The sequence below is a fragment of the Eleutherodactylus coqui genome, chromosome 4 (genome assembly GCF_035609145.1).
Source record: "Eleutherodactylus coqui strain aEleCoq1 chromosome 4, aEleCoq1.hap1, whole genome shotgun sequence".
NCBI lineage: Eukaryota > Metazoa > Chordata > Amphibia > Anura > Eleutherodactylidae > Eleutherodactylus > Eleutherodactylus coqui.
In genome coordinates this window covers 283,649,358-283,670,441 of record NC_089840.1, presented here as the reverse complement: position 1 = coordinate 283,670,441, position 21,084 = coordinate 283,649,358, and the positions used below count along the sequence as shown (strand labels likewise).

The following is a 21,084-nucleotide window of genomic DNA, read 5'->3' as shown; positions in this document are numbered from 1 at the left end:
GGACACATGAGCGCTTTTTATGCGCTCGTCCGATAAATTATAGAACAAAAAATCGCAGATCGCACCTATCTGCGATCTGCGATTCCTGTTCTCTTCTGTATATGCGCTCAATGGGGCCGGTGGCAGCAGCGCCGACCCCATTGAGAACATATAGAAGACAAATCGTTCTTCTCTGCCACAGCTGTAACAGCTGTGACAGAGAAGAACGACGTTTGCCCATTGAATTCAATGGAGCGGCAATACAGCCGCTCCATTGAAAGCAATGGGCTGCCGGCGTGCGCGGGGTGAATTGTCGGGAAGGGGTTAAATATATAACCCCTTCCCTGCAATTCATCCTAAAATGTGTTAAAATAAAAAAAATTGTCTACTCACCTTTCCGCTGCAGCCGGAGTCCAGCCGCGGCCACTGTCAGTTCTCCTGAACTGCTTCTCGGCACTATTCAGCCGGCGGGGCTTTAAAATCCCCGCCTGCTGAATGATCTGCCTCTGATTGGTCACAGCCCTGACCAATAAGAGGCTGAAAACACTCACACACCCATTCATGAATTCATGAATGGGTGAGTGACTGCTGCCTTAGGGGCAGGTCTGACTCACATCCATTCATGAATTCATGAATGGGTGTGAGTGAGGCATGCCTCTGATTGGCTCAGCACTGAGCCAATCAGGGGGCAGGTCTGACTCACACCCCCTTCACACCCACTGCAGGACGGCCGCGCGGAGCTTCGGCTGCCGGCAGAAGGTGAGTATACAATTTTTTTTTATTTTAACACATTTTAGGATGAATTGCAGGTAAGGGCTTATATATTTAAGCCCTTACCGACAATTCATCCCGGGCTCGCCCGCAGCGCATTGCTTTCAATGGAGACGGCTGTATTGCCGTCTCCATTGAATGCACTGCGCTGGACAGCTCCGGCTCGTTTCTAATGAAACGCGGCTAGGAGCAGATTTTCGGGCGATTTGCGGGCGACTTGCGCGCACCGGTCGCGCGATTTGCGGATGCGCATCCGTCATGCGATCCGCAAATCGCGCGAAAAAACGCCCGTCTGACTGAGCCGTAAGGGGTTAAATAATGTACTAACTTCCGTCTCTGGGTCATTACGACGCAGGGATACCACATGTGTCATTTTATTTTTAATTTTTCACAAAGTAAAGGGAGACAAGTGTTTTTTAATTTTATTTATTTTATTTTTTTTAATTATTTTTTTACTTTTTTCTTTTTTTACTGTTTTTTTTTCTTTTTTTTTTAATTTTTGTCCCTTTAGGGGACTTTCACAGAGACCCATCAGGACTCCTTGATCACATTCTGGGGTGGTCCTATGGTGATAGCCCTTTACATGCTGCAGTCACATAGACTGCAGCATGTAAAGGGTTAACACAGCAGAGATCAGAGGTTTTCTCTGATCTCTGCTGTAAGAGCTCGTACCTAGCTGTTCTCTGACAGCCCAGCACCAGCTTTCCCTGCAACAGAGACCATCGGCTTGCTTCTGAGAAGCCGATGGTCTCTATAGCAAGCTGTGAACAAAGCAGGACATTAGAAGCAGGAGATTGCCGTCAGATCTACAATATCTTCCTGCTTCTAAGTTTTTTAATGTCCTGCTTTGTTCTCTGTGGGACAGTGCAGGCAGAGCACAATGCCACAGCTAGTGGCAATGTGCTCTGCAGCTCCCATAGTGATACATAGCCCGGAAATCTTCCGGGCTATATCGCTAAGAGCAGTGGAGCTCCTCCCGGAAAATTTCCGGGTGTGCCACTCAAGGGGTTAATTGATTCTGTAGGTTGGATAGAGAGGTATTTGAAAAGGGGATCGGGAGGACTCTGAAATAGTACATAATTTTAGGTAAGATTTTCATCTTGTATGACATGATTCTTCCGTACCACGTCAAATTTAGTTTGGTCAAATGGTCTATTTCTCTTTGCGTAGTGTTGAGCAATGTGGGAATGTTCGCATTTTCCAAATTTTGGGGAGAAGCTGATAATTCCACCCCTAAATAAGGTATAGATTTTTCTTTGCATTTGAATGAAAATTCAGATTGGATAGCTGTTTTCAGATTTTTGGGTATGTGTATGCCTAGGATGAGTGACTTGTCTATATTTAATTTATATAAGGATGCCTCAGCAAAGCTTTCTAAAATTTTGTGTGCGGCTCTTAGGGATTCTAGGGGGCGGGACAAGGTTAATATTACGTCGTCTGCGAATAATCCAATTTTATGTTGTCTTTAGTTTGCTGGGATCCCGTTTATTTCGGGGGATAGGCGAATTTTTTCTGCTAATGGTTTGATTGTAAGAGCATATAAGATAGGCGAGAGAGGGCACCCTTGTCTTGTTCCATTGGTTATGTGCAAGGGGTCTGATAGTGTTCCATCTACCAATACCCTAGCTGTGGGGGACGAATAAAGGGCCTGTATGGCCCTGATTATGTCCTCACCCATGCCATATTTTTTCAAGGTTTCAAAGGCAAAACCCCAGTGGACTCTATCAAAAGCCTTTTCGGCATCTAAGGCTACTAGAATCGCTGGTGTTTTTGAAGAGTCAATTTTATGGAGTAGATTTACTATTCTCCTCGTACCATCTGACGCCTGTCTCCCCCTGACAAAACCCAGCTGATCGGAGTGAATTAAATTTGGGAGTAGGTTTAACAATCTGTTGGCGAGGATCTTTGCATAAATTTTTACGTCTGTGTTAAGAAAATTGGCTGGATCATTTGGATCTTTGCCAGGTTTGGGCAGAACTACTATCGTTGCTTGAAGCATTTCTTCCGGGAATTTTCCTCTTTGCATGGCGGTGTTGAATGTGTTTGCTGCGAATGGGGATAAAATATTCCCAAAATTTTGGTAATACTCTGCAGAGTACCCATCTGGGCCAGGTGCTTTATATTTTTTAGGGATGCAACTGTTGTGGATAACTCTGTTATGTCGAATTGTTGGTCTAGTGCAAATGCTTGTCGAGCATTAACTGTTGGAAGGTTGGCCTCTTTTAGAAATTCCATTATTTTGGTTCTATTCGGTTGAGTGATTAGTGGGTTGTCCTTTATATTGTAAAGATTTTTGTAGAAGGTGCGGAAGGCTTCCGCGATCTTCTTGGGGTGAGTTATTTTGTGCTCTCTTTTTTTGGAATTCCAGATATAAGGAATGTTGGCTTTTAATGATTTCCTTTTAGTTAACTGTGCCATCCATTTTGAGGGCTTGTTTAAGGATGAGTATATGTTTGCTCCATTAGCATTCACCTCTCTTTCAAAGTCTCCTAGTAAAATTTTTCGGAGATCTAGTCTTACTTTTCGTAGATCCTCTAGTGTTTTAGGGGAGGGAAGTTGTTGTGCTTCCTTTTCTTTTTGACAAATTTGGTTTAAGAGTTCTTCAGTCCTCCTAGCCTTATCTCTTTTAAATCTAGCACCCATTTTTATAAGAATGCCTCTTATTCCATAGGGTCATAAGATCTATACCCGGGGTGTTGTTCAGTACAAAGTACTCCTTTAGGGCATTGTGTATATCTTTTTTATGGTTAGGTAAACTCATTAAATATGTGTTATTCCTCCACATCTTGTTGTTTTGACATTTTCCGTCCAGCATTACATGTGTCAACGTCGGGGCATGATCCGACCACGTGGCCATGCCTATTTCTGATCTAGACACTTTTACCAGAAGGTTTTTGTCCACCAGGCACAAATCGATTCGTGAGAAGGTTACGTGTCTGGGGGAGAAATATGAAAATTCCCTGGCAGAGGTATTAAGACATCGAAAGGCTGGACTAGATGGACATTGTCTTCATTCAGCCTTACGAACTATGTTACTATGTTACTATGAAAGGTGTCATATAATGCTGAGCTGTGTAGCCAATTGTTTAACGTGGGTCCTTTCCTTAGTTTTTGGTTAGTGGTATCTGCTGTTCCGTCTGGGACTAGGTTGAAATCACCACACATAATTACAGAGCCCTTAGCTATCTGGTATATTTTTTTGGTGAGTTTGTTAAGAAAGCTAATCTGTTTCGTATTTGGAACATACACATTAACTGATGTGAGTGGGGTGTTGCTTAGGGAACCCACCAAGATTATGTATCGGCCCTTCGTATCACATATTTGTTTGTCTACCACAAATGTTACATTTTTTAAAATGCGATCATAACCCCTGCATGCTTTTTGGGGGCACAAGCAAAATTTTTTGTTGAAATTTGTTATGTGTCATATAACCGGTGTCTATCTCCAGCAAGTGAGTCTCTTGAATACATACTACATCCGCGTCATACGAGATTGTGTCCTTCCAAACGGCACGTCTTTTGTATGGAGAATTCAGGCCGTTGGCGTTTATGGAAAGAATTTTCAGAGCCATGACGAGGGTGGTGATGTTTGCTTTTGGACGTCTGGGTATCTGTGGAAATCAAGGATGCCTGAAATAGAACAAAAGTAGTAAAACCAAACATGACAGTCCTTCAGGCGTTTCTCCCCGTGAGAAGAAGGACCGATGCAAATAAAGAATCCTCGGGGGAGGAAAACATCAAAGAACGTGAAAATAGCATAGCAAGCTGACGCTGGTATGTGCATTCGGGGGTGAAATGTCTGGCATGGGCAGGTGGGCACTCATAATAATGTGCCTTTTGACAGCAGGGTTATGAGGTATTGTACTATTTCGGGCTTGAGGAGTTTCTGTTGACAGGCTGGCGGTTTGTTTTGGAACCTTCAGGTGCATGGGGCCGTTCGGTGGTCTGTAGTTGTATTCCCCAAGACTTCAGAGCTCGGGCAGCATCATCAGGATTCAGAAAAATGTGTGTTCCATTTTCTTTGGTTACAGTTAGTTTGGTGGGGAAGCCCCATCTATATACGATACCAGCATTTCTCATAGCTATGGTGGCAGACGCAAAGCTCCTTCTCGCCTCCATTGTTGCTTGCGAGAGGTCTATGAAGATACGGATGTTGTCGTATGGGCTAGGGAGTGATGGCAATTTCCTAGCTGCGCCCATCAGGGCTTCTTTGGTGCGAAAATAGTGAATGCGCACTATGATGTCTCTGGGGCTGTCGTCTTTTAAGAATTTTGGGCGCGGGAGCCGGTGTGCTCTATCAATCATTAGTTCTTGTTCGGGGGTATTGGGGAGGAGTTTTTTCATAAGCCGCGTGACATGCGTGAAAATTTCTGCATTAGAGACCTTTTCCGACACTCCACTAATACTGACGTTATTGCGTCTGTTTCTGTCCTCAAGATCTATTAATTTGCTTTGGAGTTTAGATACTTTTTCTGCCAGTTCATAGTGGGCGTCTATAAGTGAATTATGGGATATGACTATTTCTTCCAGTTTCTTGTCTGTTTTTTCCACTCTATTCCTAACTTCTGATACTGATGCGTTTAGATTAGAGGTTAGGCTTTAAATGTCGGCGTGAATAGTGTCACTGAGAGCCATCACTAACTCTTTGATGTACAGTTCTGTCACTGGTCTGTCAAGTGCAGAAAGGCTTTTAATGACATTCCCTTCATCCTTCTTGAGGAATGTAGCAGAGCTGGCCTCAATTTCTTCAGCAGGAGACATTTTCTGTCTCTGCTTCTCTGGGCTGCCTGTGGGGGAGGGAGATGAACGCTTCTAGAGCAGCGTGGTCGGTGCCATCTTAATGGGAGAGAGCCCTGCATCTGTGCCCCCCTGCATCTTTCCCTCCTCCACATCGTTATCCCTCACCTGCTGCTGAGAGGTGTCCTCCGCTGTATTAGTTCTTCCGACAGCCCCCTGCTGTTTCTCCTTCTCTGATGATTTATCTTTACAGCCGCTTGTCATCCCTTCCCGAGCGCCGGTGCAGGAAGCCTCTTCAGCAGCCATATCGGCTGCTGCTCCGCGCGCCGTGAAGAAAGTCTCCAGTCTGGTCGGGACTGATTTGGATGTCCTTCTCCTTGTCATCCTTCACCTCAGGTGCGTTGTTGGGCTCCCTGGGGTGATTTGTTTTTCCTCTGCTGGTGCTTTTTATCCGCTTTTGAGTGCCCTTGCCGAGCGGAGATTAGTCTGCAGCGTCCGTCTCGGTGCTCTTCAGGCCACGCCCCCGAAATGACCCCATTTTGAAAACTAGACCCCTTAACGAATTCATCTAGGTGGCTACTGCGTATTTTCACCCCACAGTATTTGAATGAATCTAAGCAAAGCAGAAGGAAAAAATTACGATTTTCATTTTTTTGGCAATTTTGTCAATTTAAAAACAGTTTTTTTGTACAGTGTACACCGGAATGAAGACGTTCACCCCAAAATGGATTCCCCCATTTGTCCCGTGTTCAGAAACATACCCATTGTGGCCCTAATCTACTTACAGGACACATGGCAAGGCCTGTAATGGAAGGAACACCCGTTGGATTGCAGGGCACAAATGAATAAATTCCTGGCCCCATTGCCCACTTGTGCGGAATAAAAATTGACACGTGTTAAAGATTCCCCCCCTGTCCGCGCCCTTTTTGGCATTCCCAAACCTTAGATAAAAGTAATAATGTGAACTATGCGGTATTTCCGAAGACAGGGGTAATTACGGAGGCTGGTTGGGATGGGTACATGGGGCAATAAAACCGGGTATGCCCCCTCCTCTCATGCTTTTTGGGGGGGTATTTCGTGACCTCAGCGGCAGGTATGGGGTGTAAAAATTGCGCTCTGTGAGTCTTCGTAAGCTTGATGAGGTGCGGTGGTCTCACACAGAGGGCGCTCAACAAGCTGCTCCTGGAACTTGCTGCGTTCTCTTTTCTACGAGTGGATTACGTAATTCCGACCCACTAATGTGAGCGGAATTGTGTAATCCAATGCGATTGATCTGTGTATTACCGCGGATCAGATGCATGCGGAATCTGTAATTCCTATCCAGTCATGTGAGACCGGCCTTAGGTAGATCGCTACCTTTTTATCACGTGACCGGCGACCGCTCAACAAAGTCACTGCTCTAGTCTCTCGGCGACCATTGATCGCTGGGAGTAAGGAGATTTTAAAATTCCTGGGCCCCCCGACTTGTGCGCATGTGTCCGGTGTTTTGCTGGTGGTCGCATGTGCAGAATCCAGGAAAGTTCACGGAGGAAGTTCACATCAGGGTTTAAATACGGAGGCCTACGGTAAAAAGCTTCATTTCCTCTCACCGATCGCATCGGTGAGGGGAGATGAAGCTTCACCTTTTTTTTACTTTGACGTGGTTGCCATTATGCATTGGATAACGGCGAACACGTGATCAAGAACCGCTCACTGCGGCTCTCCGTGAAATCTCTGGGCTCTCGGCTAAGTTTTGTAGCCAGGAGCAGGGAGATTTTTAAATTCCCCTGGCAATCCACGGCTTTTGTGCATGCGTCTGTCATTTTGGCGACGGGCGCGTGCGCAGAAGCTGGGGTAAGGTCCGCTGATAAATTCCGGGAGCCTTAGGTATGTCATTTCATTAAAGATGAGCGAACACCAAAATGTTCGGATTCGCGTTATTCGAAACGAACTTCCCGCGATGTTCGGGTGTTCGTTTCGAATAACGAACCCCATTGAAGTCAATGGGCGACCGGAACATTTTTGTATTTCGCCGATGCTCGCTAAGGTTTTCATGTGTGAAAATCTTGGCAATTCAAGAAAATGATGGGAACGACACAGCAACGGATAGGGCAGGCGAGGGGCTACATGTTGGGCTGCATCTCAAGTTCACAGGTCCCACTATTAAGCCATTGGATAACAGTGATCATGTCCCTGGTGACATCCCTCTGCTCCGGGGTACACATGGCAGCCAGGAGCAGAGGGATTTTAAATTTCCCGGGGCTCGAGCCCCTCTGTGCACGTGCCCAATGATTTACATTGGGTGCGCATGCTCAGAAGGGGACTTCGGGTCCCGGGAGATCAGGACATCGCTGGAGGACCTGAGGTGAGGATGTTCACCTCCCCTCATGGATCCGATCCATGAGGGGAGGTGAAACTGACACTTTTTAAAATTTTTTTAAAACTTTTCCGCGATCGCCGCTATCCCCGGGACATCTCCTGGTTTCCGGCTACCTTCAGGAGCCGGGAGCCAGGAGATTTTGAATCTGCCGGGGCTCCCGGCCTTCTGCGCATGCGTGTAACGTCATACGTCTGGCGCGCATGCACAGAAGAGCGGCGCCGGGGCCCGGAGGACCCATTGACCGTGGGATATCGCGGACAAGCCGGGTGAGTATTTTCAGTTGCCCTGATGGATCTGATCCATCAGGGCAGCTGAATATCTAACTTTTTCACTTTTTAAAAAACTTTATTGCGATCGGCACTATCCATTGGATAGCGCCAATCGCAATGCCGGGGGGACTGCCCGCTGCCCGGGATGACAGCTCAATGCTGTTGGCTAACTGCGGGCACCGACAGCATGGAGCTGTCACGTCCAGAGCCTGAGGGGCATTAATCCTAAGAGGACGCATAATACTACGTCCTCTAGGATTAAAGCCCACTCAGACAGGACGTAGTTTCCCGATGGGGCCATCACTAAGGGGTTAAGATTGTAGGAGCAGTACCACCTTTCCATTCATGTAAACTTATCTTATCTAAAACACACACATGGATAGAAGGGGAGGGGGAAGGGAAATAGACGAGGATGGAAAGGGGGGGTGTGGTGGGAGTGGGGGTTGGAAGGAGAAATAAATGCAGAGGAATGACTCTGGGTGGAGAGTCCTGTGAACGCCGGTCCGGGTGGTGGTTTAGTCAAGTGAGCCTTGATCTAACCATCGTTTAAGGTCGTCCGACCCTCTGAACGCTACCCATGACTGCCATGTATTGTAGTATGCTTCCCAAGATTTTGGGTCTTCGGCTCCCAGTTCATCAAATCTCATGAGGTTGTGGAGTTCTTCAACCCACATGCCCCTAGTTGGAACGGTTGGAGAGCGCCAGAACCTTGGGATGAGTCTTCTCACTGGTAATATGAAATTTTTTAGGAGACTTAATTTAGCGGCTCTCTCTTGCTGCCCAGGAACAGTGAGAGCAGGGCTAGTTTCGGTGTCATTATCACTCTTGAGTGGTTGATGTGGTTATATAGTTATATAATTGTCACCTCGTCCCATAGGTCAGCCACTGGTCGACAGTCCTACCAGAGTCTTGTATTTTTCCAGCTGTGGATAGCTTGTGGGTTAGGGCCCAAATGTTACACCAGTCCTCCTCCGTGATGCTTTCCCCTAATTCCCGTTCCCAGGCCTACCTGTAGTTCGGGGTCTCCTCCTTCGTCTCCCGATCCAGCAACATCTTATATAACGTGGAGATCATGTGCCTCTGGCTTAGGCTTGATATGCAGAGTTGCTCAAACTCCGTCAGGGGCGCCGTCAGGTTTTCTTTTGGAATCAGCGTACTCACAAAGCCTCTCAGCTGCAGGTATTGAAGCCAGGACCCTGGCTGAGGTGGGGACTGGTCTAAGATCTCGGTCATGGGTTCCAGGCCCGTCTGCATCACTACGTCCTTCAGTCTGGGGGTTCGCTCCGCTGGGATAGACAGCAGTCCCTTCTGGCTTATAGTAGCTTCAAATAGGGAATTTGCTATGAGCGGGGTTAGGGGGCCTGGGATTGTGACCAGTCTATATTGGGGGGCAAAACTAGCCCATGTCTTAAATAGTTGTAGGCCAAAGGGGGAGATGTTGGGTATAGACTTAATCCATTTGGGCAAAATCCAGGGGGCTCCGTATAGGCCATCTATTTCACCTGCGTGTTCTACTTTTAAGGATTTCTAGGACGCAATTTGCAATGTTAGCCTTCTGGTAGATGAAAAAGTCCGGGCGGCCCAGGCCCCCCTTTTCTTTTCCCCTCTTTAGTAGTGAGTAACGCAGACGCAGTTTGCTTCCTTTCCAAATGGAGTTGGAAATTAGGGATCTGATTTTTTTCAGGAATGTTCTTGGGAGCCCAATCGGGATTGTTTGACAGAGAAAGAGAAATTGGGGCAATACATCCATTTTAATTGCATTGACTCGACCATTCCATGAGAGATATAGGGGGCTCCATTTGCTAAGGTCTCTCGAGTTTCTCAGCAAAGGGAGTGAAGTTTAGTTTAAAGCTTAGTGATAGCTCCGTGGGGATATTGACTCCCAGATACTTTAAGTGGGAACCAACCCAGCGAAAGGGGAGTACCGACTCCAAGTGGGAGACCTCGGCCTGCGGGAGAGAAATGTTTAGGGCCTCTGATTTCTGCGCATTAATTTTCTAATTTTTGATCCTTCCGAACTTTTCAAATTCCTTTAGAAGTACGGGCATGCCGACTCGGGGGTTGGATAGATACCACAATAAATCATCGGCAAATAGTGCCATTTTGTGTTCCGAGGAGCTGACTCTGATGCATTTAATCGAGTCATTACTTCGAATGGCGTTGGCTAGGGTCTCCATCGTTAGGATGTATAGAAAGTGGGAGAGGGGACACCCCTGCCTCGTCCCATTGCTCACTCTGAGCGGGTCAGACAGGGTTCCATTTACTCTGATCCTAGCCGTAGGGTCTTGGTATAGGGCCATGATCCACTGGAGAATCTGTGGGTCCAGTCCAATTTTTCCCAAAGTGGCAGAGAGGAAGGCCCAACTTACCCTATCAAATGCCTTTTCCGAGTCAATTGAAAGGAGACATAAAGGGGTTTTTGCTGCTTTGGCTCTGGCTATTAGGGAAATCGTTTTGATGGCGTTGTCCCTTGTCTCTCTGCCTGGGACAAAGCCAACTTTCTCCAAGTGGATCAGTCTAGGGATTAGGTTCTGGAGTCTGTTTGCTATCAGTTTGGCAAACATCTTAATATCGACGTTTATTAGCGATATCAGTCTATAACTCCCGCAGGCCGAGGGGTCCTTTCCCGGTTTGAGGATGATGGTGATATGGGCTTGCCGCACCTGTTTGGGGAATGGGCATCCTCTATTTACTGGGTTAAATGCTTCTAAAGCAATTGGGGAGAGTTCTTCGGCAAATAGTTTATAGAATCTGGCCGTATAGCCATCTGGCCCTGGACTCTTATTTACTTTTAGATTTTGGATTATATTTAATAGTTATTGGGGTGAAAAGTCTAGATCTAGTTCATCCGCCTCTGCAGATGCCAGGCTCTTGGGTGCATGATTGGATAGATAAGTGTCTATCTCGCTTTTAAGCAGTGGTGTTGTGGATTGGGTGTCTGTGGTGATATTATAGAGATTATCACAGTAAGATTTAAATTCCTCTAGGAAGTCTTCGGTGTTGTGGATCAGATGGCCGCTGGTAGATTGTATTTTGGGTATATACGTAAGTGGGCCCTGGGGTGGAGGGTTCTGGCAAGTTGGTTCCCACATTTGTCTCCATACTCAAATGACCCTTTTTTAAGCTTGTCTCTGAGGGCCAACGAGCGCTGGTCTAAAATCTCAAGGATCTGTTGTCGGATTGATGAGATTTCTGATCTCAGGACTTCGCTTTGTTTGCGTTTGTTAGCAGTTTCCTTGGCTCTCAGAGAGGCTAGTAGGCCCGATAGGGTAGCGGATCTTTTTTTTTTGATTCTGGAACCTTGGGAGATTAACACACCTCTTGGGATACATTTAAGTGTCTCCTGCTTTATTGGCGCGGGTGTTTGATCTGCTAGATGTGACTCTTTGAAGATTTCAATCTCTTTTCTAATTGCGGCGACACAGATGGGGCCTCTTAGGAAATTATCATTTAGTCTCCAGGACTGGTATCTTGGGGTAGATCCCCAGCCCGCAAGACCTCCAAAGACTGGGGAATGGTCCGACCATGATAGGTCTCCGTGTGAGCAGGACGGGGCACTATCGAGAAGACTATGTGAGATCAGAAGATAATCAATCCTGCTGTAGGAGTTGTGAGCTGCTGAATGGAAAGTGTAGTCCCGAGACTCTGGAGTAGGATTCTCCATAAGTCAACTAGCTGTAGTGTGTCTAATTTATTCTTAAGAGCCCTGGTTGCCGATCGGGAGACGAAGGACTTATACAAAGAGGAGTCCACGGTGGTGTCCATTACCATGTTAAGGTCTCTACCCAGAATTATTCTTGATCCATCTGCGAAGTTGGTCAGGGCCTTCAGCACTCTTGTTGCAAAAGGTACTTGGTTCTGGTTTGGGAGATAAATATTGGCAAAGGTGATTACAAAGCCTAGTATTTCCAGCTTGAGGAAAATATACCTTCCTCCCAGGTGGATCACTGAATCGATTTGTTGATTCTGGAGGGTTCTATGAAGGGCGATGCAGACTCCTCCCACCTTTCTGAGGGGGTCGGGGCCATGTAGCCAAGTTGGGTAGTACGAGGAGGAACAGATTGGCACACCCCCCCGCTTTGAAATGGGTCTCTTGCAACAGAGCCACCATCACCTTTTTTCTGTGGAGATGGTAGAGGAGCTGTCTTCTTTTCTGTGGGCTGTTCAGCCCTTTAGTATTGAATGAGTAAAAGGTTAAATTCGCTATTCAAAATTCAGTATGGGGGTGGGTGGGTGCTTTCTTTCTCTCTTGAATGGGTTGGAGGGGGGGACCTGCTGTGGAAGGGCACATGAGGAAAGAGGAAGTGGGGGGAAAACAGAAGGGCGAAACATACAACATAAATGTAAACGGAAACGAAAAGGGGCCACTGTATATCCCCTAGAACTAAAGGTCTGCCTAAGCTTGGTTATGGGTTTCTAGGGTATCAGTGGTCTTCTCCTGCGCCTCTTCTACTGCCTCTACTCTCTGGCCTATTTGTCGGATCTAGTGTTGCAGGAAAGCCATATCTTCCTTACGGACGTCTTCCAGTTGCTGGAATAGAGCATCCATGTTGTCCTGGGTCGGGAGAGCCTTGAGGCGTTTTTTTCCAATCCCAGTCTTCATCTTCCACCTGCGTGGGGGGGGGGGGGGGGGGGGGGTTGGGATCTGGGTGGATTGTCTAAGTGTTGATATTTGACTCTCTCTGTTACTGGGTTCCCCCTGGTCGTTTGACCCCTGCGTCGATTTGGGTTTTGTTGCAGCCTGGAAATCGGTCTGTCTGGGCCTCTTCTGAATAGCGCTTTTTTAGCGGCAGTGGGTCACTTTGCTGCGGCTGAGACATTACTGTAGCTGGCTTGTTGGGGTAAGGGTAAGGGCTGTTTGCGGAGCCCATGGTAGGGCCTCTCTGCCCGGAGTACAATTCTGAGAAACTGTGCGGCGGTGGGGAGCTGAGCAGTGACGTGGAGCCGTGCGTTGGTGGGGAGCGGGCGCTGGTCTGGGGTGAATCTTGTTGTGGGGGTTCTCCCCCATTCTCTGTGTGCTGCGGGAGTCCCTTATTTGGTTTCTCTCCTGCACAGGGCTTACTGCTCAGAGGGGTCGTTGCTGTCTACCTCTGTGGCATTAGGGACCCTTTGGACAAGGGGCCTGATGTGGGCCTCCTTCCTCCTGTGCTGCATGCTTTTGCTCCTCTTCTCCTGAGGGTTTCTCCATAGTAATGTGAGGGGGGGCTACGTGTGCCCCAGGGGACCCTGGCTCTGGGCTGTTTATGTCTCCCCACTCCTCTGTAGCTTGCCTGCCAGCTGCACTCACCGCTCCTGCCGCCTTGGATGCTGTGCCACTGTCCCGGCTCGCAGCTCCTCCCCTCCCCCCCTCTTCACTGCCGCCGCGAGTACATGGGGTACACTTCCCGCCGTCTCGGAAGCTGTGCCTCTGTACCGGTTCGCCGCTCCTCCTCTCACTCCCTCCGCGAGGCCGCTTGTGAGTACCGGGGATTCGCGTCCCGCTGCCACGGGTGCTAAGTCTCCGTCCCGCCATGCCGATCCTCCTCTTCTCCCCTCCGTGCGGCCACCGGCGGGTATCGAGGTATCTCTTCCCACGGACGATTCTTCGCTGATTCCACTGTGGTGGTGGCTGGTAGTTCCAGGGTCTGCTGTCGGACTAGCGCGGCCTCCAAGTCTGCCCTGGGCTCTCGCTCCATGCTGCTGGTCGAGGTCTGATTCAGGGCTTGATTGCTGCGCTGGAAGTGCTGCGGGCGCCATCTTGGGAGCGGCCGCGTGGGACTCCGCTCCCGCTGTTCTTCTCAGGAAGACGGTTATATTTCTTCTGGGGTCGTCCAGGGAGGTCTGTGATGCTCCCCTCTTCTTCCCCCTCGGCATGTTCGTTAAAAGCCGGGTCTGGGTCATCCGCATTAAGGATAACTAGGGCCGGGTGCTGGAGCCGAGCAGAGATGTGTCCTACTCCTCCATTAGCTGGCCACGCCACCGCTGCTTTATTTTTTTAAACATTTTTGGGGTGTTTTTGTTTTTTAAATGCTGCTCTTCACAGACTCTCCAAAACCTCTTCTAAAGCTCCTCGTGTGAATGTAGCCTCACTGCAATGTGATTAACTAATGTAGATCTAAGGAGAAATGCACACATTAAAGGAGATGTCCCGAGGCAGCAAGTGGGGTTATACACTTCTGTATGGCCATAATAATGCACTTTGTAATATACATTGTGCATTAATTATGAGCCATACAGAAGTTATAAAAAGTTTTTTACTTACCTGCTCCGTTGCTAGCGTCCTGGTCTCCATGGTGCCGACTAATTTTTGGCCTCCGATGGCCAAATTAGCCGCGCTTGCGCAGTCCGGGTCTTCTGCTGTTCTCTATGGGGCTCCGTGTAGCTCCGTGTAGCTCCGCCCCGTCACGTGCCGATTCCAGCCAATCAGGAGGCTGGAATCGGCAGTGGACCGCACAGAAGAGCTGCGGTCCACGAAGATAGAGGATCCCGGCGGCCATCTTCAGCGGTAAGTATTGAAGTCACCGGACCGCCGGGATTCAGGTAAGCGCTGTGCGGGTGGTTTTTTTAACCCCTGCATCGGGGTTGTCTCGCGCCGAACGGGGGGGGGGTTTAAAAAAAAAAAAACCCGTTTCGGCGCGGGACATCTCCTTTAAGAAGTTCTTGTATTCCGTGTATCCTTGTGCGTTGGAAGCTTACTGATCCCCTCACAGTGATGGTAGAGCTCTAAAACATACCAGCTGTAAACAGAGATTACAGTGCAGTTACCTCCAGTATTAGTGATTACAGTGCAGTTACCTCCATTATTAGTTATTACAGTGCAGTTACCTCCAGTGTTAGTCATTACAGTGTAGTTACCTTCAGTGATCACAGGTGATGTGTCCTCTGATTGTGGTCATCCATTTATCTTCTTTCTCTGGGCCCAGACCACCATGAAGACTTCTTCCAGCTTTGACTTGTCCCTGCACACTCTGTCCATCCTGACACTGCCCCAATTAACCTCTCAGTAACTCCCCTGTAGTACTAATGCATCTTCTGTGGTCTGGCAAATTAGTAATGTCTCTTTCCCTTTAATTAAGAAGTCCCTTTGTGCCTTTACTAAGCTGTAATGCTGCCTTTGTTGCCCTACTTAGTTATAGTGCCCCCTATGTATCACCCAGAGTGGCTTTGTTCCTAGCATCACCTGACTCTGCCCCCTCTCCATCCTTGCACCCAGCATGTCTGGGGTTTGTGGGACAAGTCAGGTAATGCTGTGAACAGCGTGGGGCTGTGTGGCAGTCCTGTCAGTCAGGAAGACAGAAGATGGCTGATAATGGTGCTAATGAACTGGGGGTCAGCAGTGGGGGCCGAGCAGTGGGGTGTGGAGGGGCTGTGTTAGGGCTCAGCTAGGGTGCGGAAGGGAAGAGGAGGGAATGCCCGGTAATTGTATTATTATAGTGGATTTTGTATGATATTACATTGTCTCGTCTTCTTCCCTTTCAGGATCCTCCGCTGATATCTTCTATATCAGATAATTATCCTGATTGACCCGACAAGGATGGATAGGAACCGGGACAAGATGGCGGAGAGTTTATTCAGCCTCACCCTAGAGATACTCTTTCAGCTTACAGGAGAGGTGAGAGCAGGGGCGTACCTAAAGGCTCAGGGGCCCGGGTGCAAAAGTTCAGCTCAGGGCCTCCCCCACCCCCTATACCCATGCCTAAATCCTGCACTACAGGAAAACTTGTTTGTAGCCCCTTGGGCCACTCTCTCACACCGCTCTTTACCGCTATTAGCACGGCGCCCCGAGCGTCATGCTAACCACCATACAATGCTCCCATTGACCTTAATGGGGTTACTCAGACCTGAGCTTGAATGCAGTGTCCCTAATGCCACGATTTTCGAGAGCTGTCTGTTCTATTTTTGTGTTTTTTAACGTACCTCCTCACGCATCACAATGGTGGGGTGCATTTAGAAGCGCTGTCAAATGTTGTACCATGCGTTCAAAAACTCCACTAGAACTTGCAGTAAAAATGCCACAATTTAGAACTGTGTTTTCTGAACGCATGTGTGAGAGCGGCCTTAGGGTGTGTTCATGCTTTTTGTTATACTTTTGAAATAAAATAAAAGAATACATTTTAAAAAACTGCATGCGGTATTCAAAGACCACATACGTTTTTAAGATACCGCATACACTATAAGAAACTGCAGGTGTTTTTGATGCATTTTTTAATTGTGTGCAAAATGTGCAATTATATACAGTCTATACAGGGAGATGCATAACTATATAGCAGTGATGGACAGATAAGGTAGATAGATAGATGAGAGAGGTAGGTAGATGAGAGTGTGGTAGATGGCTGAGAGGTTCACCATCTTGTCTGTATTTTCTGTATTTTTATAAGCTGTGAAGATGCTATATTGTGTCTCTAATCTAATCCTCTGGGGGGAGGGAACATCGCCCCCCCCCCCTTCCTCCACGAGAATTGAAGGAGCAGTGCTTTGTGTCCAAAAACTGGTCAAACTGTTTTTTAACCAGTTGAAAACCTATCTAGGAATGCCTTTATGTAAAGGGACAGGAAATGGCTGGTTGGAGAGAAACACAGGAAGTATTTCCTTCGGACAAGTCAAGAAAGAATAGAGCATGCTCAGGGGAAGCTCCTCCCTTATATAAACTTTTACCCGCCTAAATAAAAGGAGAACCTTGGCACACATGATTTAGACGTGTGCTCTTTTAAAGGGGTCTCCAGGCCTGTACATTATTCCTATCTAATATGGCACCCACAGTATATCGAATAGCGAAAATTGCGCTAACAAGAGAGACAGGTAGGTAGATGGAGAGATGGATGAGAGAGGTAGGTAGATCTATAAATGACAGAGATAGGTAGGTAGATAGATGAGATAGGTAGGTAGCTAGATGAGAGATAGATAGGTAGGTAGATGAGCGAGCTTGGTAGATAGATAGATGAGAGAGATAGATAGATGAGAGTTATAGGTCGTTAGATAGATGGATGAGAGAGACAGATAGGTACATACCCCGGACCAGTTCTCTGTGTGAGGAGACCAGCAGGCACAGAGATGCTGTACACTGTGCAGGAGTGCATGGGTATGACATCATCATCAGCTTCCTCTGTTCCGAGCCATGTTATGTTTGTGCCTGCCTGCCTCTCTCCTCCTCTTCTGCTCTTCCGTTGTCTGACTCGTAATAATCACGCGGCTGGCAGTACGACAAGCCGGTAATGCACTGTATGTGCATTTGTATATGGCGGAGGGTGGCCTCTGGGCCCCCTCTGTGCAGGCACCGCATCGCTATTGCGACCCCTGCGACCATGATCGGTATGTCAGTGGGTGAGAGATTCTGAATATGACGTCACGTTCCATCATTCTTATCTATGTCAGTCTCTGGTCACATCTACGTCAGAGGACTTACTGCCAATTCAGTCTTTCTGCCACTTTCACATGAAGCATGATTACTACGGGCTTTCCACAGTGGTAGCTTGCAGCTATTACGCAGTAAATACGCAGGGGCCAAATCCACATCTAAGCCCGCCTGCACACAAAGAGGTGGATTTCTGTATGCGGTAGCCCACAATGGAGTCTGACCATGTGCCCGGCTGGCATCTGCTCGTACCTGTCTATTCTGTTCTTCATCTGTACTGCGGATGGTCCACACGGCTCGCTGTCGGACACGCACTGTACAGCTTTTTTTTCTCAATTTTTTTCCCCACACCGTTGCTAGGTGATGAATTGGAATCTGTGATCTGTCAGTTTCAGATGGACCGCGGGTCGAGCGGTTTCCATTAACTTAAATGGAAGCCATCCATGCTAACATCCCACGAAAATGAAATGTGCTGCGATATTTCCTCCGCTCGTGGAAACCGCAATTTGTTTCCGTAAGTGTGCAGGAAAAAGCCTTTTTCCGTAGCATGCTATGGATGGTATTTGGTGCAGACATCGGCCATGGAGTCCTTAATGCAAATCCGTTCGTGTGCAGGTGGCCTAAATGGCTCGTATTATGCTGCGGACTTACTTGCCAAACTTCTGTGGATTTTATCCTTTGTTCTTCAGGGGTTCAAAATCGGCAGCATAAATCCGTAGTATAAATAGTCTCGCTGCGGATTTAGAATCTGCCGCAGTTCTCAAAGACTAAGTAGATTTGTTATAGAAAATACCGGCACCGCGTGAAAGACATTTTATAAATCTCCCCCGCATGGCCTGTACTGTAAATGCTGCAGCCAAGTGTGAAGACGGCCGGAATGCTGGAAACTATTGCAGCTGGTAAAATGCCGAACAGCCAACAGAATAGAACTGTCAGGGTAATCAATCAGTGCAGCATCAGTCAAACCCCACCCTAATGTCCCGCTGTCGACAGTAAAGGAAAAACACCACACACAGGTCTGGTATGCTTCCCTGTACGGGAGTAATGGCCAACACTTTACTGGCTTACACAGGGCTTTATACCCTCCTGTTGCTACACAAAGCATATAGCATCTAATTGGTCCAGATATATAGCATCACCATATATGTCCATAATACTGTCCATAGCAAAAGTTAATCAGACAGGCGGCTGTATCAATCACATGTTCCTTATTCATAGCAGACACTTCTCTTTTTTTCCTCAGTCCTTCGAGCAAGATGTTGCAAGTTCCTTAAACTGCCAAGCTAATCGCCGTTCTATCTTGTTCCTCTTTGTAATTTTCCAAGATACAGTCTTCTCCGCCTTGCAGAAGCCTTTGTCGTATCTGATATGATTTTTTAAGAATGCATATTACATATTTTGAATATTACGTTTTTTGTCACAAAGCATTGCATAGAATTTGCACGCAGGTCTAAAGATATAAAAACATATAGCAATATATACACGTGCCCTCACAGAGCAACAGAACTGATGAACACAGATGTGAAGTGCCGACATAACTGCCGGACCAGACTGGGAGGACTCTAGAAATGTCTGCAGGGATATTTATGGATGTATTTCCCAATAAACAGGATTACACGGTAGTGAAGAAGACTTCTAGTGATGGCTGTCAGGCCCCGGTGTCTGATGGATGGGGAAGACCCCTGAGCCCAATCACAGGGCCTCCACCTCGCCCCCTGATACTTGAGGAGATCAATGAGCAGAAGATCCTAGAACTCACCAACAAGATGATTGAGCTGCTGACTGGAAAGGTGATGCGGCTGGGAATGCTGGGACATTATACAGTAACGCTATGGCGGTATAACGTGTCTGGGTGATGATGGTATCATTGTGTTGTCAGGTTCCTATAAGGTGTCAGGACTTCACTGTCTATTTCTCCATGGAGGAGTGGGAGTATTTGGAAGGACACAAAGATCTGTACAAGGACATCGTGATGGAGGACCACCAGTCCCTCCCATCACCAGGTAATAGACAGGACTAAATCCACATGGCCTTTATTTGTATGTAGAGAATAAATTCAGTGGCTGTCTGTGTTTTCTGTAGGTAGATCCACTAAGAGAACAGCAGCGGAGAGATGTCCCCGGCCTCTTCTTCCACAGGATGATCAGGTAGATGGAGAGAAGGTCTCATGAAATCTTCCCTCTTGTGTTTAGTCTTATTATATGATTGATACTTGTGTAATGAGAAAGCTGGAGATGGCAGGATTACAGCCGACCGCAGACATTAGATCTCCACATCTTATCACTATTTTCTGGTTCTGGAGACTTCTGATTGGAATAAAGAAGCAACAGGTTGGAGTTATACAGGAGACCTGCAGCTATTTGGCCCAGATCACTACTGCTATCATGTCATTCCGACTCCTCATACTAATTAATGACCTTTTCTGGCCATATAAAACCTTCCACACGACTTCTCCAACTGTGTGATGACTTTTACAATATTTATTTCACAGCTGGTGAAACTGGAGGATGATCTGATCCCCATTGATGCTACACAGAAACATGAGAGGGGGTATCAGCCGTGTAAGGAGGGGATTCCTACAGATGACCCCCCAGGTGAGACTGCATGTAGAGAAGAGTCTGTGTTGTCGGGGTTTTCAGCTGTATATTCCCTTATTCAGCCAAAATCTATATATATAAAGGCAAAAGCCATCACTGACTGACTGACTTGCCACTAGTTCTCTAACTTCCCGATGTCGGACAAACATGAAATTTGGCACAACGATTTTTTAGGTCCAAAATAGGAAAAGGAGTCATTACTCGATTATTAAATGTTAAGTGCAAAAAATAAGTTACCCCCTATGTTATATTACTTCCCGGAGACGTACAAGCGTGAAATTTGGCATGAACATTCTTTCGGTTGTAAGTAGGAAAAGTCAAGGGGTGACAACTTGATTATTCAATTCTAAGTGCAAAAGTAAGTGCCCTTATATGTAATGTAACTAATAACACACGTATGAACTGCACAAACATGAAATTTGCCACAACCATTCTTTATGACCCAATGGGGAAAGTAAAGGGGTTGCAACATTAATATTTAATTCTAAGCGTGAAAAACTGAAGAGCCGCCATACATTACATAGTTCTTTTCTCAGAAACCATAAAGCCTAGGGAAATGATTTGTATACTGAGGAGAATCTAACTGATCTCTGTGTATATATACTCAGGAGAATCTACCTCACCTCTATGAGTATATACTGAAAGGCTATAAAGTACATAAGGAAGCCGCCATGCACTGCAGGGATGGAGCCTCTAAGGCCAAGAAGGGGCTGCAACCTCCAGTCTGGGGGTAAATTTGAATAAAAAGGGGCTTTACCTTTAAAAGTAAAATGTGAGGAGAGTGGTAGGGGTTGCACATTCTGCAGAGGGACATTGCTACATACAGTCTGAGGAGAATCTAACACTCCTATATGTGTATACATATTTTATTCCTTGGTTTTCAAGTAACTATGACTTCATTTTCCCTGCGAACAACATGTAAACACCTGTACTAAATTAACTCAGGCGAAGCTGGGTATATCAGCTAGTATATATATATAAAGATGAAAACACTCACTGACTGGCAATTAACTCTCTTACTTCCTGGTGTCGTACAAACATA

The 21,084-nt window shown here is 47.0% G+C and overlaps 1 protein-coding gene across 2 annotated transcripts in view; it reads left to right on the top strand.

The window, feature by feature from the left end:
- The window catches only part of LOC136624338 (oocyte zinc finger protein XlCOF7.1-like), a 407,640-nt gene that overhangs the window by 189,926 nt on the left and 196,630 nt on the right, over nucleotides 1-21,084 (top strand). Inside the window, exons 1-3 of one of the 2 annotated variants that reach the window (XM_066598275.1) lie at nucleotides 19,021-19,448; nucleotides 19,528-19,592; nucleotides 19,937-20,039. In XM_066598275.1, coding sequence (XP_066454372.1) covers nucleotides 19,301-19,448; nucleotides 19,528-19,592; nucleotides 19,937-20,039 — 316 coding nt within the window. In that variant the 5' untranslated portion in view covers nucleotides 19,021-19,300. Of the gene's footprint in view, nucleotides 1-19,020; nucleotides 19,449-19,527; nucleotides 19,593-19,936; nucleotides 20,040-21,084 lie in introns of those variants that run through there. The other variant, XM_066598274.1, reaches the window with a different exon arrangement.